General features: G+C 48.2%; 1 protein-coding gene across 1 annotated transcript in view; it reads right to left on the bottom strand.

Annotated features, from left to right (window-relative positions):
• Ubac2 (UBA domain containing 2) overlaps positions 1-21,233 on the bottom strand; it is a 158,651-nt gene extending 137,418 nt beyond the window's left edge. Inside the window, exon 1 of the mRNA XM_041669088.1 lies at positions 21,048-21,233. Coding sequence (XP_041525022.1) covers positions 21,048-21,078 — 31 coding nt within the window. The 5' untranslated portion in view covers positions 21,079-21,233. The remainder of the gene's footprint in view (positions 1-21,047) is intronic.
• Positions 21,234-27,086: the final 5,853 nt, after the last annotated feature.

The raw sequence follows: 27,086 nt of genomic DNA, 5'->3' as shown, positions 1-27,086 counted from the left end.
AGGAAGAATGGATGAAGAACGTGTGGGATATCTACACATTAGAGTACTACGCTGCGGTAAAAAACAATGACTTCTCGAATTTTGCATGCAAATGGATGAAAATAGAAAACACTGCCGGGCGGTGGTGGCACACGCCTTTAATCCCAGCACTCGGGAGGCAGAGGCAGGCGGATCTCTGTGAGTTCGAGACCAGCCTGGTCTACAAGAGCTAGTTCCAGGACAGGCTCCAAAACCACAGAGAAACCCTGTCTCGAAAAACCAAAAAAAAAAAAAAGAAAACACTATCCTGAGTGAGGTAACCCAGACCCAAAAAGATGAATATGGGATGTACTCTCTCATAATTGGTTTCTAGCCATAAATAAGGGTCACGGAGTCTACAATTGGTGATCCTAAAGAAGCTAAGTAAGAAGGTGAACCCAAGGAAAAACATATAGTTATCCTCTTGGCTATGGGAAGTAGACAAAATTGCCGGGGAGAAAATTGGGATCTTGGGGGTGGGGTGGGATGGGGGTAAGGGGAGATGGGGAGAGAAAAGGGAGAAGGGGAGGATGGGGGGAACTTGGGGAAAAAGGAGGATTGGGATAAAGGAAGGTTGGATAGGGGAGCACGGAAGCACAATTCTTAGTTAAGGGAGCCACCTTCGGGTTGGCAAGAGAGTTGAACCTAGAGTGGCTCCCAGGTGCCCAAGCCGAGGTCCCCAGTTAGTTCCTTGGGCAGCTGAGGATAGGGAACCTGAAATGACCCTATCCTATAGCAATACTGACGAATATCTTGCATATCATCATAGAACCTTCATCTGGTGATGGATGGAGATAGAGACAGAGACCCACACTGGAGCACTGGACTGAGCTCCCAAGGTCCCAATGAGGAACAGAAGGAGGGAGAACATGAGCAAAGAAGTCAGGATCACGAGGGGTGCACCCACCCACTGAGACAGTGGAGCTGATCTATTGGGAGCTCACCAAGGCCAGCTGGACTGTGACTGAAAAAGCATGGGATTAACTGGACTCTCTGAACATGGCGAACAATGAGGGCTGCTGAGAAGCCAAGGACAATGGCACGGGGTTTTGATCCTACGTAATGTTCTGGCTTTGTGGGAGCCTAGCCAGTTTGGATGTTCACCTTCCTAGATATAGACGGAGGGGAGAGGACCTAGGACTTACCACAGGGCAGGGACCCCTGACTGCTCTTTGGACTGGAGAGGGAGGGGGAGAGGAGTGGGGGGAGGGGGAGAAGGGTGGGAGGAGGGGGAGAAGGGTGAGAGGAGGGGGAGGGAAATGGGAGGCTGGGAGGAGGTGGAAACTTGTTTTTTTTTCTCCTTTTCTCAATAATATATATATAAAGAAGATGGGCAGTACCTGCCTCAACAAAGTCATCTGAAGTTTAAGTGAGTGGCTGTAGTTAAAGAATTTTGCACAGGTATATGCATCAATATATTTTTTTAGAAATTACATAAAAGGACTTTCTTTATCATGCTGATTTTTTTGTGTAGTTGAATTGCTTATCTGTCCTCCTCTCTGTCAAAAAAATTTGAGTTTTAATAAACTAAATTAATGACTTTAAGCAAAAAAAAAAGACACTAACCACACGTTTTGCTTAACCATGTGGGCTGCTACAGAAGGGTGCTAGCTGCAGACACAACGGGGAGCAGCAACCTGGTAACTCTGCCTGCCCCCACGTCTGGCCTGCAAAAGTACACGTCAAAAAACCCAGTGTGGTTCACACCCTTCAAGCAGGGGCCACCAAGCCCCCACCACAAACACTCATCTTCCCATTAATGACTGTTTAACTAGTTGGTAAAGTTCTTGGGGTTCCCATAAAACAGGGATCATTTAGTATCTCACAAAGTAACTTTCTCACATTTTTTTTTTTAGTGAAAAAGGGATTAAACAAAAGCTAGGTGTACAGCAAGCCTCCCACAAGGAGAGGTGCCTTCAGCTTCCTCCACACTTTAGTTCCCAGGCCACTCAGCTTCCTGGGAAGGATCCTGAAAAACTTGTCTCTGGTGACCATGTTGCAATTTGACTAATGTGTGCTTCTGATGACCAATTTCACGGAGACCACTCTAAGAGTGCCCAGAGGCCAAAGGGTCCCGGTTTATTACCGCTACACTCATTTCTGGAGGCCATCATGGGCGATCTTTTGTCCCTTATGCACTGGGGAGAATTTCGTGATACAAGGCACGTGCCTCATTGGCTGCTCCTTACACAAGTGCCCAGGCAGACCCTAGCTGCTGTACCAGGGATTGTATCAGGAAAGTAAACAGGATAAAAGTGCTGAGAAGGTTCTAGAGTTAAAAAAAAAAAAAAAAAACAGGAACGAGAACTTGCCCTCAAAAGGGCATTTATCTAAAACACGTAGACAGGATGAGTTGAGGGCAAGGGCAGTAAGTTTTAAAGGATGTTCTCAGACAGCAGTGCAGGCTGAGGCTGGCTCCCAGGTCACAGAAACGCGCATCAGGCCTGTGAAGCACTGCAGCCGCATCAGGCACTGCAGCTGCATCAGGCACTGCAGCCGCATCAGGCACCGCATCTTACTTGGGGCTACCACTGTGCTCAACGCTAGTCTAGCCGGCTTTATGCTCACTGGGAGACTCAATGTAAACACTCACCCCTTCATTAGTCATAAAAGGCAGTGGCTGTTAAGTGTGTTAATCAGAGGAGAAACACAGGTGAGTCAGCACGCTTGTGCAAAGGAGAGTCAGCATGCTTGTGCAAAGGTCAGTCAGCATGCTTGTGCAAAGGAGAGTCAGCACGCTTGTGCAAAGGTCAGTCAGCACGCTTGTGCAAAGCTATCCACATGCACAATAACCTGTAAAAGATAAGGAAACACAATTCCAAAGTGTAAAAATAAGAGGTGGGTGGCAAAAAGATGAGTTACTGTTTTAAGAACCTGGGCCCAGTCATGCTCAGTGGCCCAGGCAAGTGCACGCCAAGCCTTGGCACACACTCAGAAGACCCTGTTGCCAGGCAACAGTGCCAGGTCACTCACCTCGGGAGAAACCAGAAATCTGGACATTTGTGAAGTCCGTGGTTGTGAAATAGCAGCAGATAATCCCCTCCCAATGTCAGGGAATATGACTTTAAGGTGTGTCTTTTGTTTATGCTGCATTTGTTCAATTCTGTGAGGCTGTGATTCTTTGCCTGTCTAGAACACCTTATGGTCCTGATAAAGAGATGAATGGCCAATAGCAAGGTAGGAGCGCTGGCAGGCAGATGATACACAGCAGGAGAAGAGGGGTGAGAAAAAGAGGACACGGGTCAGCCACCCAGCCAGCCACGGAGTAAGCGTGAAAGTAAGATATACAGAAGTAAGAAAAGGAAAAAGACCAGAGGCTAAAGGTAGTTGGGTTAATTTAAGAAAAGCTGGCAAGAAACAAGCCAAGCTAAGGCCGGGCACTCATAACTAAGAATAAGCCTCCATGTGTGATTTTTTTGGGAGCTGGGTGGCAGGCCCCCCAAAAGACATAAAGAGCAAAGAAGGAGCAAAAACCAACCCTTCCCACATCCCAACCCTTCCCACAGCCCTCTATGTCAGACCTGTGGCTTGCCCATCCCCCATCTGTGGATGCACTGCTGAGGTGGGCATCCATCAGCTATGGCAGCTTACGACAGGGCTGAAACTGTCAGACCACAGTCCATGAGAACGCTACAGATGAAAACCTGGGGCATGACGGACATGCCAAGGACCGCTTCAGACATTCAAACACTCGGCACCTCACCTGAAAAGGAAGGTCAGGCAAAGACACAGAGCTACAAGGACATGCTAGGACATCAGAGGAGACACCTTCACCCACTTGAAAAGACACACGTGAAACGCGTCTGAGGGGTAGAGAGGCCCGAGTCTGACTGGTGAGCTTGGGTGATGTAAAGGCCCATTCTCTGTGAAAATTCAGAGGAGCTTCAAGCTAGAAACCACTGGAGTCAGCTTCTACGTGACCTCCTAGTACCTCACCGGCCTGTGAGCTGAAGGAAGAAAAGGTCCCACTCAAACCTCCACCCCAAACAAGTAAAGCGTCAAATGCAGAGAGAGGGGAAACAAATTCCAGGTTGACAGTGGAGCAGGACCCTTGTCCAGCTGTCCTGAGATGACAACCCCCGAGACACCAGAGACGTGCACCCTTTCAGATGAAGCCAGGACTCAGGGAAGCTCTGGGTGCAGCTCCCCGCACAGTGCGCTGTGCCCGGCAGGAGCTGCAGAGGCCCCCGTTTTGGTACCTTCTTCTCTGTTAGTTACAGTTCCCACACTGTGACTTGTATGCATAAATTTTAAAGAGTCCTCTATCACTACATTAAAAGAGTCATTGGTGATTGGAGATGCTAACTGCAAAAGTAAACACACTTCTAACAGAATGATCACTCTGCTCTACTAACTTGATTGTTGGCTAATAAATTCTGTTATGATGGGAAGCTGATCTATTAGACAGGTGTTTATACGAACACTCTGAGACTTCTCTTTGATATAGCTGTGACTAAGGAACACTAAAGGGTCTTTACTGCTGGGCCCAGCGCTGTCTAAAGCTACCTCCAGTAAGAGCGATGCCACAAGCACGTCAGTGGGCCACTTGGGCCGTCCATAAAAACCTCCCAAGCCTACTCCCCCACACTCTTTCCCACAAACAGCCTGACTGGAAAGAAGGCTTGCCGGCAAAAAAAATCCTACAAAATTCTACAACGGAAGCAGCACATACAGGGCTGGAAGTCTCCAAGGAGAAGAGAGCATGGGGTGACTTCAAATATCAGAAAAGATAATAGAGAGGGGACAGGGAAGAGAGCAGGACACTGGAGATGACAGAGAGGGGACAGGGAAGAGAGCAGGACGCTGGAGATGACAGGGAGGATACAGGGAGAGAGCAGGACACTGGAGATGACAGAGAGAGGACAGGGAAGGGAGCAGGACACTATAAAGAAAGAACTTCACTCAGAAACGAAAGTCAGAAGAAGAGCTGAGCCCATCCAACTGAGACGGCAATTGAGTTCTCAAAGCCACCTGTCAGCTCCTGCCCAACCTCTGTGCCTTATATGGAAACAAGCTCGTAAGTCTTACGCACTGAAAAGGGTCTATGTCTGCCTGAGGTTTGAGAAATAGCCCTGCTCGGTGAAAGGGTCTACCGCAAAAGAAGACTCATCTTTTTGTTTTTTTTGTTTTTTGTTTTTTGTTTTTTCGAGACAGGGTTTCTCTGTGGCTTTGGAGCCTGTCCTGGAACTAGTTCTGTAGACCAGGCTGGTCTCGAACTCACAGAGATCCGCCTGCCTCTGCCTCCCAAGTGCTGGGATTAAAGGCGTGCACCACCATCGCCCGGCTAAGACTCATCTTTAGAGCAAAGAACCAGTCACATGGTACTAAACAAGACCGGCCAGGCAAGCAGCTAGATGGAGATTGAGTGGCCTGGCTGGTCACGTGCTTGACTAGCATGCATGAAGACTGGGGTTCCATCCCCCAGAAAGTATCAACCAGGATGGCAACACCATGCCTATAATTCCAGGACTCAACAGGGGGAGGCAGGAGAGTCAAACGCTGGTCATTCCGGCAGGTTAAAGCAGGGGAGTCTACCTGAGACATGAGACTGTCTCAGAGAAAAGCTGGTGGAGAGTCGGGAAGACGGCTCACTGAGCGCTTGCTGCCCTTGCAGAGGACATGGACATGGGGTGGCTCATAAGCACCTGGAACTCCATTCCCAGGGATCTTGTGCCCTCTGTCCGCCCTAGGCACTTGTGCACATGGTGCACATACTGACAAGCGGGCACACACAGAAATACTAAGCAACTAAAGTTCACAACCCATGACCTCGCGTGAAGAGTTTACTCCAGCAGGTGCCACGGAAACAAAGCAAACAGAAAATGCCAAGGAAGGAGACGCAGGAGTCGAGGAGCAGCAGCAGAGAAGCAGAAACCAGAAACAGCACAGAAAGAGACCAACCGCTGGGCTCCTGTATGCCTTACAGGGTGATGGGGGAGTGTCATATATCAATCTGTTGATTTCACTGGTTAAGCAATAAACTGCTAGGCCCATTTGATAGGCCCACCCTTAGGTGGGTGGAGTAAACAGAACGGAAGGCTGGGAGAAAGAAGCTGAGTGAGGGAGTCGCCATGATTCTCTCACTCCAGACAGACGCAGGTTAAGATCTTTCCTGGTAAGCCAGCTCGTGGGCTACAGCAGATTATTAGAAATGGGCTAGTCCAGGTGCGAGAGCTAGCCTAGAAGAGGCTAGATAGAAATGGGCCAAGAGGTGTTTAAAAGAATACAGTTTCCGTGTAATTATTTCGGGTAAAGCTAGCCGTGGGGGCGGCCGGGTGCCGGGGACGCAGCCCGCCGCTCTTATTACTACAACAGGGTGATGTCCTGTTATGAGCGATTCTGGCCCTTAGATCCACAACAAATACACAATCATCAGAATGTTAGGACATCTAGTGACTTGTTTTCCACATAAAAATCAACCCAGGGAAAACTGGTGATTGGACCACTTTGGAAACACAGAGCCATTATATGACACAGGCTTAGGAATTTGTTCCTGGGCTGATTTCTTTTCTGTTGTTGTTTATTTTTGAGACAGAATGTCACTGTGTAGCCCTGGAACGCCCAATGGGCTCACTGTTCATTTTCATAGTAGAATCTACTGATTATGCCAAAAATTGATCAACTGAAAAATATTTCTTCGTATTCTTTGAAATTATAAAACAAGTATGTGAAATATAAACATCAAAACTGTAAGGTGAACAGCTAAACCACACACAAAAAAGTGAAAAATATTCACTTTCCCAACTCAAGAACTGCAGGTTCTTGAAGAGAACAAGGAAATAACATTTAACCTGTCCATTGATGAAACAGTTTAAATTATCATGCTCAACGGTTACCAGTGTGCAGTGAGGAAGACCTGCCCTCCACGGCTGACACACGCAGAGGACACAGCTCTCCACGGCTGACACACGCAGAGGACACAGCTCTCCACGGCTGACACACGCAGAGGACACAGCTCTCCACGGCTGACACACGCAGAGGACACAGCTCTCCACGGCTGACACACGCACAGGACACAGCTCTCCACGGTTGACACACGCAGAGGACACAGCTCTCCACGGCTGACACACACACAGGACACAGCTCTCCACAGCTGACACACGCAGAGGACACAGCTCTCCACGGTTGACACACGCACAGGACACAGCTCTCCACGGCTGACACACACACAGGACACAGCTCTCCACGGCTGACGTACACACAGGACACAGCTCTCCACGGCTGACACACACACAGGACACAGCTCTCCACGGCTGACACACGCAGAGGACACAGCTCTCCACAGCTGACACACGCACAGGACACAGCCCTCCACGGCAGACAAGCGTACAGGACACAAGCTTCCCATCCCAGTCTAGCTGTACCGACCAAGAACTGTACAACATCCCATTCTTTGCTCCTATAATTTCATAACTGTGATTATTCTTTTTGGGTGACTTCAAGAATATGACCACTGCCATAGCACACGCCTTTAACCCCAGCAGGTGGGAGGCAGAGGCAGGTGGATCTCTGTGAGTTCGAGGCCAGCTGGTCTACATAGTGAGCTCCAAGTCGGCCAGAGCTACACACTGAGACCCTGCCTCAAAAAAAAAAAAAAAGAAAAGAAAAGAAAAACAGGTTGTGACTGGTGAGCGGTGGGTGGTGGGTTAAGAGAACCGGCTGCTCTTCCTAAGAACCCAGGTTCAATACCCAGAACCCACGTGGCAGCTCATTTTCTGTAACTGCAATTCCAGTTCAGCACCCTTTGCTGGCTCTGGGCCAGAAACACATGTGTGCACAGACACACATGCAGCAAAGCTCTCACACACATAAAATTTTAAAATAGGAATTTTCTAAAACAAATAATAAAGTTGTCCTTTAAAAAAGAAAAAGAGCTGGGCAGTGGTGACGCACACTTTAATCCCAGCAGGTGGGAGGCAGAGGCAGGCGGATCTCTGAGTTCAAGGGAAAGAATCTAACCCCGAGGCAGAGCGCTTGCCTGGTATCCACTGGAAAACAACTAACCAACAAACAAGTCAAGGACAGAAAAGAGAAAGAGCGAGGTGACCCTAACTTCCAGAGACATTCAGAAACACTGAAGGGAAACATTGTCGGGGGAGAAAATGCCATGAGCATTCAAACCTGTGATTTCATATATGTAGCGCTGTGTCTCAGAGAAGAGAACACACCATGAATAGCCAAGGGAAAGCTACAGCCAAGCTATCTGTTAACCAGGCTGGCCTCTAAATCACAGAAATCCCCCTGCCTTTGCCTCCACTGCCCGGTTAATATGTACTTTTATCAAATGAAGCTATGCCACTTGGCTGACAGTGCTCCCCACTTTCTGACAACCACAAGACCAGGCATGAGAAGCCTATGTGCAAACTTCTGGGCAGAGTAGTTCAAGTGACTCCCAAAACAATGCCATCTCCCCAGTGCAAAAACGACTTTTTTATTATGGGTTTGCTAAGGGCCTTCACAATATTAATTTTCACTGCCAATCATTAAATAACAGTACAGACAAATATTAGTGCCTAGTCTTTTCACTGTGCCAAGCTGCATTAAAGAGACTGGGGGGAGGTAGTCAAACGGGATGGTAATAGAACACATAAAAACTTAAGAAAATGTCTAGAGCTGAAGAAGATGGCTCCGTTGCTTAGTGTCTGTGCAAATGTGCCAAGCTCAGTCCCTATTAAAGTCTGTAACCTGGAGCTGGAGGAATAGGCAGCCAAAGGGATGAGCTCCAGGCTCAGTGCAAGACTGCCTCAAGAGATGGAGGAGACCAGCTGAGGAAGACACCGACAGTGACTGTGGCTCCACATGTCCACGCATACACGTGCACACTTACCATATGCAAACGTGTGTGCACACACAGAAACATCTGGAGATACAGGTAAGACACACCTGCACATATATTTCACACATCTATGAAATTAAAATAAAATGAGGATTTAATTATAATTCTCGTGTATTCTTTTAAAACTTCAAGCCCTCTTGGTACCATTATTTCCAAAACATTTTCTCAAAATGCTAGGATAAACTACTTATCAAGTTCCCAATATCAAAATTACATGCAAATGCATCTTAAATCACCTGAGGAAAGGCAGGCTCTACTTTCAGTACTGAAACTGAAACTGACCCAGGCTGAGCATGTGGCAGGTGAAGGAAGGAATATGTAAATGAGTGGGGAAAGGAAACACACACACACTCACACATATTCACACATGCACGCCCGCACACACACCCATGCACGCATGCGCGCATGTGCACATATGCACACGCGCAGATACTCACACACTCACATGCACACACACGCATACACACACAAAATACATCGTGCAAAGTTCTAGTCAGGACACACTTCCCTGCTGGTCCTGGTCCTGCTGCAGGAAGAGGGAGAGGAGGGTGGGAAGTGTGCACTGGAGGGGAAGAATCTCGGTCAAATCTCAGCTCTCCCACAGACCGGCTACAAGATCCTCAGATGATTCTCTGAGACCCTGCGCTGGCTGGCAGTGAGGAACAACAGCTTCATGACCCTCACAGGCAGCTGAGGGATTACGTGTAGCAAGCACAGCAATCTTCTCTATCAAACTGCTTGTCACGTTCTAATTCAGTACCACCATTAAGGGCTGGAATTTGGCACTATGTGCCAAAAGTTCTGACAATGCACTTTACTCTGCTTTATTTAACTCTTATTTTTATTTTTAAGACAGACCCCAAGCTGGCCTCAACACCCTAGGTAACAGAGGATGACCCTGAACTGGTGATTTTACGCAGTGCTGGGAATGGTCACATCGTCATGCACCTTAGGTAAACGCTCTATCAGCTCGGCACAGCCTGGTCTACTTTACCTTCCAGGAACATTTTCTTTTTTTCTTTTTGGATTTTTCGAGACAGGGTTTCTCTGTAGCTTTTGGTTCCTGTCCTGGAACTAGCTCTTGTAGACCAGGCTGGCCTCGAACTCACAGAGATCCGCCTGCCTCTGCCTCCCGAGTGCTGGGATTAAAGGTGTGCGCCACCACCGCCCAGCTCAGGAACATTTTCAAATCAAGATGCTCTCAGCAGAGTGGAGGGGCCAACTCTCACTATTCAAGAACGGCACACTGGAGATACGTTTATAGTGAACAGGAAAGCCAAAACACCACAAAGAAACAACACACGCAATCCCAACTGCACCATGAAAGATTGTGTTGGACCCAAGCATGGTGGCATGTTCTGTTAATCCCAGGACGCAGGCGCAGGAGGCTCTCTATGAGTTCCAGGCCAATCCAAGACTGTATTATAAAACCTTGTCTCAAAAAGCAAAAGCCAAAAACAACAAAATAAAAGATTCTGGTGGGTGAATTAAAATCATACACAAAGCAATATTTGAATTTGGCAAATTTGTTTTTTATTTATTTAGTGGTTATTCAGTTCCCAGCTGGAAAATAAAATAGAATCAGCCCCCAAATATCAGTAAATGCCACTTATTTATTCTTAGTAATTTTCTACACTTTAGAAGTTTGATGAACATATATTTGTTTTATGACAATAAAGTCAGCTATTTTACAACAAAAGCATAAATGTGTAGGAAAAGGATAAATAAAACTGATAACTGTGTCTCTAATTTCCATATTTTCTAAAGAGTGGCTAATCTCAATTTTCAGTGTAAAGAAACATCCTTCCCTAAGTTTCTCCCATTCTGCTTAATGTCTCATTTTTTTCCTTTTTTTAGCTAAAACTTGTAAATAAGTCATATTATTTCTTGGCATTTCAGAGTACAGTCCTAAAGCTTTTATGAAATAAAACCAAGAGTTGGGCTTTGAGAGCACCAGCCACATGACTATACATTTGGTCTCGGGCCACTATGAAACTAAACTCTGGGAACCCAGAAGAGTGACTGGCCCTCAAAAATGGTCTTTAAATAGCTACCTGTTAAACCATTAGACAGAAAAATGAAGGAACAGCCTGTGGACAACCCAGACTTGACTAGAACAGAGATGCACAAAGTCTAAAGTCACCTTTGAAAACCCAGCTTAGTTGGGTGGTGGTGGCACACACCTTTAATCCCAACACTCGGGAGGCAGAGACAGGCGGATCTCTGTGAGTCCAGGACCAGGTTGGTTAATTCCAGGACAGGCTCCAAAGCTACAGAGAAACCCAGTTTCAAAAAAACAAAAAACAAAAACAAACAAAGAAAACCCAGCTTCCTACACTTTGCTGACAAAACACAGTAAACAGAACAGTAAAGATGAGCTGTCCTGGTCTACGTCCTGCTGCCGTGATAAACACCATAACCAACTCCTGTTCTACCTCCTGCTGCTGTGATAAATACCATAACCAACTCCTGGCCTACATCCTGCTGCCGTGATAAACACCATAACCAACCAGCTGGAGCCCAAAGGGCTAATCTGGTTTGCAGGTCACAGATCTCACAGAGTAATCACGGAGGGAAGCCCGGGCAGGAACTGAAGCGAGGATTCCATGTACTGGACTGTTTCCAGGCTCACATTCAGCTAACTTTTTATATAGCTTGGCCCACCTGCTCAGGTACGGCACTGCCCACAGTGGGATGGAGCCTCTTATTCCAATTCGCAATTAAGAAAATGCCTCACAAAGCTGAGCCTACTAGTGCAGGCCTTTAATCACAGCACTTGGGAGGCAGAGGCAGGCAGACCTCTGAGTTCAAGGTCAGTCTGGTCTACAGAGCTAGTTCCAGGACTGTCAGAGCTACACAGAGAAACCCTGTCTTTAAAATGAAGAAGAGGAGGAGGAGGAGGAAAAGGAGGAGGAAGAAGAAAGGAGGGAAGAAAGAAGAGATGAAGGAAGAAGGGAGGGAGGGAGGGAGGGAGGGAGGGGGGAGGGAGGGAGGGAGGGAGGGAGGGACATAAGGAGGGAGGGAGAACAGGCCTCACAGACAGGCCTACAAACCAATCGAAGGGAGGCAATCCCTCAACCGAAGTCCCTCTTCCAGATGTATCAAGTGAACAGCTACGGCACCAAGTGTCCACTAAGGCACCAGAACACAAGAGCAGCTGTCTATCAAAAAGGTTAGCACCTCACCAAAATACAGACTAAACCAGCATGTCCAGTCCAAAGTGGGGAAGAGGGAAGGGACGCTGCACTGTTAATGCAGCGAGCTGGGTACGGTGAGCTGTTGAAATGAGCCTCTCTCTGTGCCATGGCACCGGTCATCTGAGATATGAGCACACAACTACATATCTGGTCAATTTCACTATGATCACACTAAGTTCTGAGAACATGGTTTTATCCTGACGAAGAGCAGGGATAATGTCCATCATCACATGGGGACAGATATTCAGGTTCCTGAAGCAGATGGGGCTTCAGGCCCGGAGACTGGACTGAGGAGTCACGTGACTTATGTCCACACCAAGCTTAATGTCAATGGGCCTTCATCAAACCTGACTGGGCTCCCAAACAAATCATGTGAACTGCAGACAGATTAGCTCAGGAGTAATCACAGTCCAGCTGGGCACTGCGTCCCTCACATTACACTGACCGGTCCACGGTGGTGCCACCATGTGCTGTCAGAATGCTGTCAGCACGACTCCTTGGTGTCTTCATCCTCAAAGGTCTGAATCCAGCTGTGTTTCACTCAGGTTCACACAGCCATCTAACCACACAAAAATTCTTTCATCTACTCCTACTACACTCTCTTGCGGGATATTTGATCACGCTGTATGAAAGGCACCTTCTGATTGGTTTAATAGAAAGCTGAACATCCAATAGCTAGGCAGGACTTTCGGGGAGAGAGAGAGAGAGGACCTGGGGTGGTGGGGAGCTGGTGTGAGGTTTTCGCAAAACACGAAGGGAGTTGGACATACAGCATGGAGGATAGGTAATGAGCCATGTGGCAGATTACAGATTAATATAAACAGGCTAATTTAAATTATAAAAGCTAGCTGGGAACAAGCCTAAGCTAAGGTCAAGCTTTCATACTTAATTAGAAGGCCCTGTGTCATTATCTGGAAGCTGGCTGTCCAAAGAAAGTCTGATGCACTCATGCCTTAGTTAGCTCACTATGGTGTGATTAAAATAATAAAAATAAAAACGACCAGAAGCCACTGCAGAGGATGGGAATTGTTTCACCTTACAACTCTCACGTCACACTCCATCGCTGAGGGATGTCAGGGCAGGGACCGGAAGGCAGGAGCTGACGCAGAGGCCATGGAGGTGTTGCTTGCTGGCTTGCTCCCCATGGCTCACGCTGCCTGCTTTCTTACAGAACCCAGGACCACCTGCCTAGGCATGGCACCACCCTCAGTGGTCTGGGCCCTCCTGCAGCAATCATTAATCAAGAAAATGCCTCAAAGACTCGCCTACAGGGCATCTGAGGGAGGCGTGTCCTCTTCTGGACCAACTGTGTCAACCTGACAAAAAATTAACCAGCACAGCTCGTTACCTCAAAGAACGCAGGCTTTGCCCTCCATGATGCACTGGAACTGCTGTTCTAACGTAATGCCAAATCCAGCACTCTCTGCAGGTGAAAAGACACTAAGTAGACATGTTCAAGGGGAATGAAGAGATGGGGGAGGGGGAGCAAGAAACAGGCCAAAAATCAGAGAAGAGTCCTCTACGATGAGGACTCCAGCGGGGTGGAGTAACTCATGCCTGCAACCCCAGCACCTGGGAGGCTGGGGCGAGATCGCTGTGAGTTTGAAGCCTGTCTGGGCAGAATGAGATTGCTGAAAGGGGAAAAGAAGAAATACAACAACCATCATGGCAGTAAGAAACACCGTCTGAGGTTCCAGAGTTAGAACCCTGCCCTTGCAGAGGAACCAGCATTCGGTTCCCAGCTTCCCTACAGTGGCTCGCAAACATCCACAACTCCAGTTCTAGGGAATCTGATGCCTCCTCTCACCTCCTCCGGCACCAGCCGTGTCCGCAATGCACACACATATGCACAGGCAAATCATACACAGAAAATAACATTTGAAATCTCAAAAGGAGAGAGGGACAGCACCACTGGATGTCACATGCCACCGGACACTTTGTCCAGAGCAGCTTTGGCAGTTGGTGGGACAGCCTCACCACAGCCGGGATCATCAAGAAGACAAGCCGCAGAGAGCTAGAAAGGGAAGGGAGGCGGGAGGCAGGAGGCGGGAGGAGGGAGGTGGGATGCGGGATGCTGCGGGAGGCATGGAGACGGGCTTCCAGAAAGACCAGTTAGGAAGGGACTGCTCAGCAGCTGGGCCAGGGGATGCATGTCATCAGAGATGTGTGTTTCCTATTTACAAGAAAAACTCAGAAGAGACCACTTCACCCTTACACTTACCAAACATTTACCTGGGCAAAATAAAATCTAGGGGCTTTTTTTAATCAAGGCGACCTCACTGTCCTTTCTGTCATGAGGGTTCTGAAGGACAGTCTCCTTCACACAGCAAAGACACACCCCCAAGTCAAGGGGGGAGCAAGTGAGAGGCTCCCAGCTCTGGGAGTACCCCAAGAGTCTCTGAGGAGTCCACAGGAGAGCATCAGCTCTGCCTAGATCCAGGCTTGTTCTCTTGGAAGAGGAGAACCAAAAAAAACGGAGAAACACAGCTTTGGAAAGAGAAAGCGGGGGGGGGGGGGCACAGCTGAGTGTGAACAGAAACAAGCAGGAAAGCGAGGGAGTGCTCGGTGGTTTGGGGGGTTTTCCTAGGGGGAGGGAGGCTGTGCTGCTTTGTTTCTTTGGCTGGGCTGAGTGTGACATGTGGAGAGATGTGGAACAATCTTGAAGCCAGAGATAAAATGGAAAGAGCACACAGGGATGGCCAAATCCAAGACACTTAACCGAGAAACTGCCTAGAGCTCAGCCTGGATCAGACACAAAGTTAACACTCGACTGGCTGGAGTCTTATTCGACACGCACAGCCAGCCAGGAATAGCCGTGGCTGGGTCTAGACAAGACAGCAAATGAAAGACTGGCTACGTCACAGAGAAGTGCTGGGCAAGGGCTGACAGGACCGGGAGGACCCCGGGCTGGGGATGGGCTGTCACTAAAAAGGGACAGCGTGAGAAGCTAATGAGAAGCTAATGATGGCGGGTCCGGCTGAGCCAGAGACAAGACCACTGCCTGCTCTGCGGGCTCCTCTGCCCATGCTGCACACAGCAGAATGCCGGAAAGTGCTATCCTCGCTCCTCTAACACCACTTACTGCACTCTGGTCACTCCCTGAGCGTCTCCTGTGTCTCCACCCGGACTCTGAAGACACTTCGACACTCACCTTCCAAACAAACAAGCTTCTCGTTCTCTGCATTCCCCACTTTAGTGAGCGGTAATCCAAGATTATAAACCGTCACCTCGGATCCCTTCTCCTCCCCTCGATCTAAAGTGCTTGATTGACACACTACCCAGCTAAACACCTTTCTTTCCATTCCTCCCTATGCTGTGTATACCACTTGGTTTTTGCCAACTTGACATAAACACAGACACATCTAGGGAGAGGGGTCTCAAGTGAAGACTTCTGCCTCCATCACATCAGCTTGTGGGCAGGCCCAGCCCCCGATGGGTGGAACAAAGTAAGCTGAGCCAGTCATGGACAGCAAGTAGCAAGCGGCACTCGCATGGTCTCTGCCTCAGTTTCTACTACAGGCTCCCGACTTGAGCTCTTGTCCTGGCTCCCCTCCATATGGCCTGTAAGCTGAAGTGAATAAACCCCTTTCCTCCAAGTGGCTGTCAATCACAGTGTCTTTATCACAGCAGAGGGAACTAGGACACTGTCCGTTCTCAGTGTTACCATCTTAATCAGGCCTTCGGCATCTCCCCACAAGCCTGGCTGTTCTCCCTCCCTTCCTGTGGGCCCATCTCTCACCTCGATGCTCGTTTAACTGACTCTCGGGGAAAGCCTTAAAAAAGACAGATTTCCGAAAGCTGAGAAGGGAGTCCAGATTTCGGTACCCAGATCAGCCCTTCGGAAGGTAACTCTGAGACAGGACCCAGAAAGGCACGTAAACACGCTCTGCGCTGGCTGGAAACTTCAGCTCCGCGGCTGGAAACCACTCCCATTTTCTTCCCACCGTGAGAAGCAGACCTTGTTGCCTCCTCCTGCACCTCAGGACTCTTCACGCTCACCCGCCCCTCTGGGTCCTGTCCAACAGCATTAACAATGCCCCAGACTGTCTCTCTGGACATGAGCTCTCCCGCGATCACCGCAAAGTGCAGCTCCCCCACGTGACCTATTCGTGAAATGCATCTCCAGCTCACCATCGCCTCTCTGCATCCTACTCACTCCTTGGTCACGGCAATCTCACTTATCTCCATGACGACAGGACAAGCTGTTCTGGAAAGGTTCTGGGAGTGCCCCTTCCTTCCAAAAAAACCACTTTTCGGACTTGGTTTTGAACCTTGCCAGCGTTTGTCTATGAACTGCTCCCTCCCTTGAATCTTTGCACATGCACACACACCATCCTCAGCCACTCCTCGGCCAGCTTCCCCAACTCCACTGCTTCTCGCTCACGGACATTCTAACGTCTACAGGTTGTGGCCCCAGTTCCTGTCGCACCTTACACTGCCCTCTGAGGACTTCACCTCAGGACTGCTCACTCCAGGCATCAACAAGTCCCTAGTTCTTTACCTCTTGCCTCTTGACCTTGACCTGCTGTGTTCAGCGCTCTCCACTGTTAGGCCTAACAAACCTTCACCTCAATCAATCAATCAATATCAGCTCAAATACTGCTTCTTGCAAGCAAGTCATCTCCCCTACCAGACACCCTGCGATAAACACACTGCCCTGAGCACAGCTGTCCTTCTAGACACGGAATTCCTTGGGAACTAGACCTGGATGGAATACATCAAACATGTAATTAGTGTTTGCTGTGTGCAGCATACATAGCAAATCTATACGGTGATGCGAATGAGCAGTGAGAACACGTATTAATAAAATGACTGCACGTATGATTCCATGCAGACTGCAGCCACAGGACTATGTGAGTAACGGTGATGCGAATGAGCAATGAGAACACATATTAATAAAATGACTGCATGCATGATTCCGTGCAGACTGCAGCCACAGGACTATGGCTCCTTCAGAACGCTGTACACAATCTGCTGCACCTGCGTTGATCCTCATGCACGCTGCCTCCTTTCTCCAAAATGATTTTCTGTTGTAGATATTCGTTGACACTGTAAAGCCGTGTGTCTCTGCCTAAGGCACCTTCTGATTGGTTTAATAAGAGCTAAATGGCCAATAGCTAAGCAGGAGAGATAGGCGGGACATCGGGCAGAGAGTGGAATCTAGGTGCTTGAAATATGCCAGTCTGATGTGGAATGATTCGGGCACACAGAATGGAACAGAGGTAAAAGTCATGTGGTAGAATGGAGATTCATAAAAATATGGACTAATTTAAGTTATAAGAGCTAGTTCAAAACAACTAAGCTAAAGGCCAAAGTTTCATAATTAATAATACATCTCCAGGCCATTATTTGGGAGTGCTGGCAGGAGAAAAGAAAGTCCGACTACAGCTGACATGCTTGGCTCCTTTACACGCTCAAGGCTTCTTCCCTACACACAGCGCAGCACTGCGCAGTAACTTCCACCTCTGCCTTGACTGCATGTGACACCCTTGGGAAGCTTTAGTGACTTATCAATCTATTCATGGTGGCTTCCTTTAGTCTCCACTTTACCATCTGGATAAACCACACGGTTTCAGAAGGTACTCAACAGACACCTGATGAGAGAATGGGGTACCCAACAGACACCTGCTGAGAGAATGGGGTACCCAATAGACACCTGCTGAGAGAATGGGGTACCCAACAGACACCTGCTGAGAGAATGGGGTACACTAACAGACACCTGCTGAGAGAATGGGGTACCCAATAGACACCTGCTGAGAGAATGGGGTACCCAACAGACACCTGCTGAGAGAATGGGGTACCCAATAGACACCTGCTGAGAGAATGGGGTACCCAACAGACACCTGCTGAGAGAATGGGGTACACTAACAGACACCTGCTGAATGAATTGGGGTACACTAACAGACACCTGCTGAATGAATTGGGGTACACTAACAGACACCTGCTGAATGAATTGGGGTACACTAACAGACACCTGCTAAGTGGATGGGGTACACTAACAGACACCTGCTGAATGAATGGGGTACACTAACAGACACCTGCTGAATGAATTGGGGTACACTAACAGACACCTGCTGAGTGAATTGGGGTACACTAACAGACACCTGCTGAGTGAATGGGGTACACTAACAGACACCTGCTGAGTGAATGGGGTACACTAACAGACACCTGCTGAGTGAGTGGGGTACATTAACAGACACCTGCTGAGTGAGTGGGGTACACTAACAGACACCTGCTGAGTGAATGGGGTACAATAACAGACACCTGCTGAATGGATGGGGTACACTAACAGACACCTGCTGAGTGGATGGGGTACACTAACAGACACCTGCTGAATGAGTGGGGTACACTAACAGACACCTGCTGAATGAGTGGGGTACACTAACAGACACCTGCTGAATGAGTGGGGTACACTAACAGACACCTGCTGAATGAGTGGGGTACACTAACAGACACCTGCTGAATGAGTGGGGTACACTAACAGACACCTGCTGAATGAGTGGGGTACACTAACAGACACCTGCTGAATAGTGGGGTACACTAACAGACACCTGCTGAATAGTGGGGTGCACTAACAGACACCTGCTGAGTGAATGGGGTACCCAACAAACACCTGCTGAGTGGATGGGGTACCCAACAGACAACTGCTGAGAGAATGGGGTACTCAACAGACACCTGCTGAATGAACGGGGTACCCAACAGACAACTGCTGAGAGAATGGGGTACTCAACAGACACCTGCTGAATGAACGGGGTACCCAACAGACAACTGCTGAGAGAATGGGGTACTCAACAGACACCTGCTGAATGAATGTGGGGGTTAGTGTTAACATTAAAGCACCCTTATCTCCTAACTTCAATGTGAGAAAAATGCAGGGGCAGGAAATGGCAGGGATCTTTCTCCACCTCTAGGGCAGGCAGAGATGCTCACCCTTCCTGAGGACACTCACTCAGGAGCAGACCTCTGCTTCACCACACACCTGTCAAGCTGCCTATCTGAAGGATGCCACTCAAGAGGGTGGTTACACAGGAGAAAATGCTGATGCAGGAAAAGCCACTAGCATTCAGGACCTGAACTGGTTCTATGGGATGGAAATGACTGGTCTAGGGGAACCACCACGCTCTACGGTCAACGCTAGCACAGAACCTAAGGCTTGCTCAGCACTGTGTTCCCAAAACCAAACACACACAGGTCCTGAATACTTGTTAAGTGTGCACAGAAAGCAGGTCCCACAAGGAAAAGCCATCCCACTAACTGCTACACTCTGATACGCTTATTTCAGACGGTGAAGAGAGCCAAGCTACCTGTGCCATCGGTAACAAGGAACCACCTTTCCTAGAGTTCTGCCGCTTCAACCTGGACTACATTTTGCCCACAGAACCTAATCCGTAACACGGTACCGCTTGCTACTAATCAGGTTTCTCCTGCATGTGTGTGCGTGTACGTGTGAAAGTTGATGTTGGATGTCTCCCTCAATCACGCCTCCACTGATTTATTAATTTATGTACTTATTTTGGGGGTGCACGGTCTCCCACTGGACTTGGGACTTAGCAGCTTAGCCAGACTGGCTGGCTAGCAGCCCTGGGGACCCTCCTATCTCCCCCTCTCATTGGCAGGGTTACAGACACGCACTGCCATGCCTGGCTATTACCTAGGTACTGGAAATTAGATCTTCACACTTCCCGTGCAAGCATTTTACCTGCTGAGCCACCTCTCCAGCCACTCTCTCACTTTTTAACACTGATGTGTATGTTTGGTGTTAAAGGGTGCCTCAATGTGCCAAGAACAACTAAACCGAAGAAATTTACTGCCAGTGTCATATCCACCTACAAACCGTAGCCCTAGGAAAAACACACTACCTTATTCCTCCAACCAGTAGTTTGAAGATGAACTCACTAGTAGCTCTGACGGATTCTGGGGCCAATATATGATGGGTTCCATAAATCAGCTATGAAATATGATGGAATCGTAAATAAACATTAAACCCACTCCAAAGCCTATGGTGAGATGGAGGATGATTTAGGATGATGTCGTTGTCTCTGGCAGTTATTCACTCAGCTCTCTGAACGACTCCTGACATTCACAACAGAACGTACTTTTTCTGGAGATGCCAGGCACTTCTGTGCTCTGGCAACAGAAACTTGGCATGCGGAAATGGGAAGTACCAACAGCGATAAGTAACTGCGAATTGAAGCTTGTTCAGTTTGCTACTGGTGTATCAGCGCCTAATCTCAACACTGTGTAGTTAAGAGTCCGCTCTCTCTAAAGTCAATTCAACACAGTGGGTGTGGGGGAAAGGTGCTTCGGAGGCTGAAACTTCTCGGCCTTCTACCTCCTGACCACAGCTTGACACTCCAGGCGGGTGGAGCTGATCACATCCAGGAGCAAAGCGTGCGTTCTGTGGCCAAATGACTTCCTAACTGCACTTTAAAGCGCTTTAGTCAGTTTTCTGGCTCCCCAAAACTCTTCAGGGACAAAGGGGAAGAAGTACACGAGAGTTAAAACTAAGGGAACAGGCAGATGTTAGAGGGGAGGGTGAAATTCACACGTTCCGGGAGTCAGGTAGGTCCCAAAGCTGCTCGTATGAATGAAAGGTGAGAGGGAAGCGGGCAGAATTCCTGCGTCGCCCCAAGGGGATGTCGTCCAGCCCCGGACTAGAGCCATCAAGGGCGTGCGTGGGCCCGGGCCACGAGAGCAGCGGGGCTGCCGGCCGGACCCCAACTGCCCAGCCCACCTGCAGCAGGGCAGGAGCTGCTGCGCACCGTGCCCCGGGAGGTACTGGGAACCAACTGGACGTGGCGTCCCCCTCGGCCTTCGGGGCTGCGGTGGGGACGGCACCCGCTGCCCCCCCCCAAGAACTGCCAAGGCTCGGACGCGGGACGCAAGGGGCCCCCTAGCCTTTTGCAAAGCCGAGTCCCCGGGGCCCCCAAGCCGGGTCCGGGAAGTGCCCAGGACGGAGCGAAGAGAGCCCCAAGGATGGAGAAGCCGGTACTCACAAAGCCCACTGGAGCCGGTGCTGGTGAACATGGTCCCGCCGGGCCCGGAGCCCCCACGGGGCGTCAGGGGGAGGGGAGGCGGAGGTGGAGAGCCCCCCAGCGACCGCGCAGGCGCACTCTCAACCCGAGCGCAAAGTCGACCCGGTGAGGCGCTCCCGAGCCGCCAGGAGGAAGGCGCATGCGCGGCCTGTGGGGCGAGCACGCTCGGCCGGAGTCCTCCCCTTCCTGCTAGGACCGGAAGTGCGTGCGGGAGGGCGGTCGGTTCGGACGCGCCGATCGTTCCGGTAGTCCCGGCTGGTTTGGGAAAGGCGTCTGAAGATGCAAGGGTTCCCGGTGCGGAGCTTCTGCTCGCAGGACGGCGGTGGCAGTCGGTCCTTCCGCAGTAGAGTACCGGGCCGTTCTCGAGACCCTGACCTTTACCAGGGCGAGCCGGCCTCGGTTTGCACGCATGCTCAGTACCTCCGAGCTGGCCGCGGGGCTCAGCGAACCCGGGTCTCAGAAAACAGTTTGAGCTTCCGGTCACCCGCCGTAGAAAATTGTTTTTAATTTTTTTTTAAAAAAGAATATATACTATAGGGAAGGTGAAAGGACATGCCACAGAAGTATGGGCAGAATGCTTTCAAGAAATCTTGAGAATTTTTAGGGTTTGGCCAACATGTTAAATCTGGGTTTAGATTTGTAAAATACAGCATAGCTTTAGTTCAGTAAGTCAGAGTATTCACATTATTCCAGAACGTAGAGGCGTGAGTGATTTTTACGCCTTTTAGCCATTATGTTTAGTTGATTCATAAGCGTGAAGTACATTTAACTTTATTTTCTTCTAGTTGAGTTATTTTTTTTCTTGCCGGAAATGATTGTCCCAAGGTCTGTGATGTTTGCAGCCGCTGATACCCACAAAATCTGTAGCCCACATGAGAGTGATTCTCGGCCCATGCGGGGGTTCCTGGGTGGGGCGTAAGGGTGTTCAGATAACTGGAACCATGTTTGTAGTATTGCTAGAACGTTTACTTTACATGTTCGTCCATGAGTCGTAGGGTCTTCCAGTTAACCAGCGCTTGGCAAAGCGGCTGGAACTGCGAGGCAAAAAAGGTGTTAAGGCCGTTCCCTAGCTGCCGCTAATCTTAAAGAAGCTCCCATTTAAACTTTGGCATTGCATGAAAAAGGGAGAAAGATACCTACTTAATCTAAAAGGGCCACTGGAATACTTGCTTTTCCAATCCAGATCTCTTCCGGGTGAGCTTTCCTTAATGTACTCCTTCCAAAACAGACCACAGCAAACTAAAACGGGAAGTGCACAGGAAGTCCTACTGAGCCAGACATCAAAGGCATTTTTCCTTAAAATGGTTTCCCTTGGAGAGCACCCGGTGTGAGAACTGAACATTTGAGTGTGTACTGGACCTTTTTGTCTATTTTAGCTAAGAAATGACTGTCAGATGATGAAATAGAGATGAGAGAGGTAGTTTATAGAGATTTAGGGGAAGTATCAAAGTCATATTATTGTCTCAAAGTTTTGTTTTGGAATTTCATCTTATGTGCTTAAGTCCTATATATTATTGATATTTACACTTTATAAAAGGTGATTATCCAATAGGAACAAATTCAAGGGCGTGTCTCGTTCTGTTGAACGCTGAGAAGTGTTGAGAAGGATCTGGGTGAAATCTGAGGCGATCGAAGGTCACCTGTGAAACGAACAGCAGTCACAAATTGTGTTGCAGTTGAACATAGTGACTGGTATCAAAACGAAAACTTGGCCGTCAACAAGGGCACGATTCATAGGGATGAAAACACCGAGTAGCTGAAACTTGAAAGCTGGAAGCTGTTCCGCAGGAGCCTTTGTTTCCTCTTCCCCTGCCAGTGTGCAACTTCCGAGCTGCTGGTCCGCTGGCCGCCGGGGCTTATGAACAACCAAAAGGTAGCAGCAGCCACAGGGGAAGTCAGTGAACCATGTCAACAACCCGAGCCTCCGAAAATCTTACTGAAAAACCCACACGTCCTTGAATGTTATCAGTGCCTTTGACAAAATTAACTCCTCGAATAAAAGATCCTTCTGTGAAGAGAGATTTGTTTTGTTCAGCATAGGAAACAAAGCATTTACGAGAAAATTTGTTTTAAAATATCTACTCTTTAACACATATAATTTTGTTTCTTTAAGTAAAAAAGTTAAGTAGTTATATCAAAATATGAGACAACTGGACATATATTTTACTTACATCAGAAGTGTTAAATCTTCATTTAACACGATATTAAGCTGCAAACTAGGTTGATATTTATAAAGAAGAATTATAGCATTTTCAACAAGTTTAATTATTTTCAGAGAACTTTTTTTTTCACATCTCCTGTCTCTAGATTAGGCTAGTTCTGAGGACAGTGGCTCGGAGTCATATTCCTTTCTTTAAAAAGATTTTATTTAATGCGTATCAGTTGTCTGCTTGCACGTATGTATGTGCACCATGTGTGTGCCCAGTGTCAAGGGAGGCCAGCAGAGGACATCAGGACCTCTGGGACTGGAGTTAGAGGTGGTTGTGAGTGACCATGTGGATGCTAGGAACCAAGCCTGGGTCCTCTGGAAGAACAGCCAGTGTTCTCAACCACTGAATCAACTCTAGCTTAGTATGTTGCTAATTTTAACACTATTTTAGAAAGTAATGAAATCTAAAACTCTAGCTCTAAAAATGAATTTATATTATCAGAGTAGGCAATTAATCCACTCACAAAGGATGTAACAAGTTAGCGTATGTTTTCAGGGTATGTTATTAATCTAAACAAATTACTCGGGATCCAAAAGACTCAGTTAATGTAACTACTAAAAGTGGTCTTAGCTAAGATCTTTGCTAGACTTCCTCTAAAAATACCATCATTGGCTGGGCTTGGTGGTGCCCGCATCCAGGAGGAGGCCAAGGCCAGCCTGTTCTTCAAATCTGGTTTGAGGCTTCCCAGACTACACAATGAGATAGGGTCTCAAGCAAGCAAAAATGTCTTAGATTGTCTCCAGTGTACATTCTGAATGGTTGAGGATCAAAGGGTTTCGGGGCAGCAGAAGAGTGACTGCAAAAACATCAAAGTGTAATTTGGCATTTCTCTCAACAGAATTAGACCCTTATTAAGTTCCACCTACAGATGAAAGTATTTCACATCCTTGCCTTCTGCTTCAGTCTCTCTTGAGACAAAGTTGTGCGTAGATCCGATTTTGTCTGGGGAATGGTCCTAGGAGACTTCACCCATGGGAGGGCAGGGATCATCCTAACAAACCTGCACTATGGGAAATGAGCCTGACCCCTCTGAGACCCAGGTCTTGGAGGACGCCAGCCACCAGGCAAAGGGGCAGGAGTGTTCATCCACTCACTCCCACAGTTCCTGAGGCTTACTTCTGTGCTGTGACCATTCCCTGCTGCCTCCTACTCTAGAGGCAGGGCAAGCCCAAGGTGAGAGCCATGATTGAGAAACATGCTTAGATGTGATCGACTCAAGAGAGGGTAGAGTGTGGGACCATCAGCAGTAGCATCCTGGATGCACCTGTTAGGGTCTTATAAACTAGTGATTTGATTTTATTTCCTTTGTTGAGAAAACTGCATGTGGATGCTATAGTGTGGGTGTCTTTTAGGGTGTGCTGGGGTGGTCTGAGAACACCTCACCACTTTTCTGGAGCCCTTAACTTTCCACCTCATCTGTTTCCCACCACACTGCAAAGGATGTGGTCTCCAGCCTCCTCTTTAAGTTCTAGAAATGGAACTCATTTCCCCACACAGTGGGCTTCTGTTACCATGAAACGTGCTGCCTCAGTTCTTCTCAAAGGCAAGACTACAACCAAGGAACACGGACATTTTAAGCAATTTATTAAAGTGAATCATGTACTTCAGAGAGATTAGAGTGGGCTGAGCAGAAAGAGGAGGGCAGCACTCCGAGCTCTGGGTTGTAGATTTTTAAATGACAGACTTTCATGAGGTGAGTGGCATATTCGAGAGGAAAAGTGACTTCCTCCCACATCACGGTGGACCAGATCTCCTGTTTCGGCCATTTCTCCCAATGATCATTTCAACACCGTGCTGCAAGTGGTATTTTAATAAAGAAGAGGTCTTTTGAGGGTGCAGACCCTTGGTTAGCACACCTGAGTTGCAACTGGGGAAGTGAAAAGGCATTGTAACTTTTTAAAATCTAGATTTATTTTTATTTTATGTGTGTGACTGTTCTCTCTGGTGCCTATAGAGGGCAGAAGAGGGCAGCTCCCCAAGGTGTGAGCCTCCGGCAGTGAGAGCCACCATGTGAGCATGGGGAGTCAAACCAGGCCCTCTGCAGGAACCAGTGCTCTTAGCTGCTGAGCCATCTCTCCTACCCCAAGCCTTGATTGTATGTGTATATATATCAGGGACACTCTGACCACCAGGTGACAGATGCAGCCACCCAGCAGCAGTTTTCCTTGGGTTCCTCCTGTTTCTCTCCTTGCCTGCTCCATCTCAGTTTCAGAATAGGAAACTAAGTTTTCTGTGAAACTTCTTCACTGTGTTCTTCGGAGCGCAGAGCAGTATGTGCTGCTACTCAGACACAGCCCATCATGGGTGTGAGGCTCCAGCCCTCCTCTGCATTCTCCATTCTCTCTGAAAGTTGTTGTAGTTCCCCTTTCTCAGCATCCCACACAAGCAGATCTGACCTGTGGATGCCGGAAGTATCCTCGCCCATCCGATGCTGGGTCTTACTCTTCTGTGCATCCTCCTTGGCTCTGGCAGGTTTATATCCAGTGATGGCGTCGAGGCTTCCCCATCCCAGTTCTCCTCCATAAGCCGGCGTGTTTATAAGTGGATACAGGCCTTGTCATCTAACACTCGTCACACCCAAACACCTACAGATCAAAAGGCGTAGCGTTTTACGGTAAATGTCTCTTCTTTATTCCACCTTTATACCAAAATAAGGATGTCGCAACGATTATTAAAATTACAGCAGCTTTGGGTTAAACTTCAGATATTAAAAAATAGCACTACAGAGTATTCATGATAAAAGCCAGAATGGTTGCTTGTTCGGTTAGCTGACTTGCTTGTTTCTGAAGTGAAATCTCACTATGGAACCCAGACTCACTTCAAACATCTGATCCTCCTGCCTGAGGCTCCTAAGAACTGAGATTACATGTATCTACATCTTCGGCTCCTTCTGTGTGGTATTTTAAACTAGGTCCCGGCAAGATAAAAAGCCCAGAAAGTGATCTTCTATGGAATTAGAACAGTAGCAGATGCAGATAGTTAAAATGAGCTCAGAAACGCAACCAATTAGACCGGTGTTCTCGTGGGAAGAGTCACAGTGGAGAAAGATGTGGTGACAGAGGCCCAGAAGGCCAGGAGCCGCGAGCCCTACCCGAAGCCAAGAAGAAGCAAGGAAGGCACACACGCACACCCGCCGTGCCCCACCAGGTTTCAGAGGCAGGGCGACCCTGACCTTGATTTTGAACGTCTATCTCCATAACCTTCAAAGAATAAGTTCCCCTTGTCTTACCACCCTGCTAATGACATTTTTGTGACAGCTCTCTCTGCCACAGTCATCTTTTCCTCTGACTTCTAGGCGTCTAATTCTGTTTGCGTTTGGCTGGTTCACCTTTCTTCTCCCATAATTCCTGCAAGTAAAACAGTAAAACATAAGCAGGGCATATCCCCCAGAAAGCACGGAGTCACGCCGGAGCCAGTGCCCAACTCCCATGCTCTTCTGTATCAACTCCATCATTCGAGAAGGGACTCTGTCTCACCTCATAAAACTGCATCATGGCAAACTTGTGGGCCTGAAACGTGCAAGGGTAGAAATCTTTCTCCTCGAATGTCAACCAATCTGAAGTTGTTTGAAATTACAGTTGTGGGTTCCTGATCTGTATAATGATACATTTTTATCAGAATATTTCTTGATCCCCAAAGACTGCAAAGTTGAGGTCACTGAGACTATGTATCTAACCTGATGCCCTACTGTGCACTCAACCTGTTTCAATGAAACCTGCCTTTAAGAAAACAGTGTGGTTGACCTTACTGCCTCGGATCTCCATGCAATGGGTTTTTACAACCTAAGCTT

This window comes from Microtus oregoni, unplaced genomic scaffold (assembly GCF_018167655.1).
Source record: "Microtus oregoni isolate MIOR12 unplaced genomic scaffold, Mior012 000001F_ref0000356, whole genome shotgun sequence".
Classification (NCBI taxonomy): domain Eukaryota; kingdom Metazoa; phylum Chordata; class Mammalia; order Rodentia; family Cricetidae; genus Microtus; species Microtus oregoni.
This window is presented reverse-complemented; position numbering and strand designations above follow the sequence as displayed.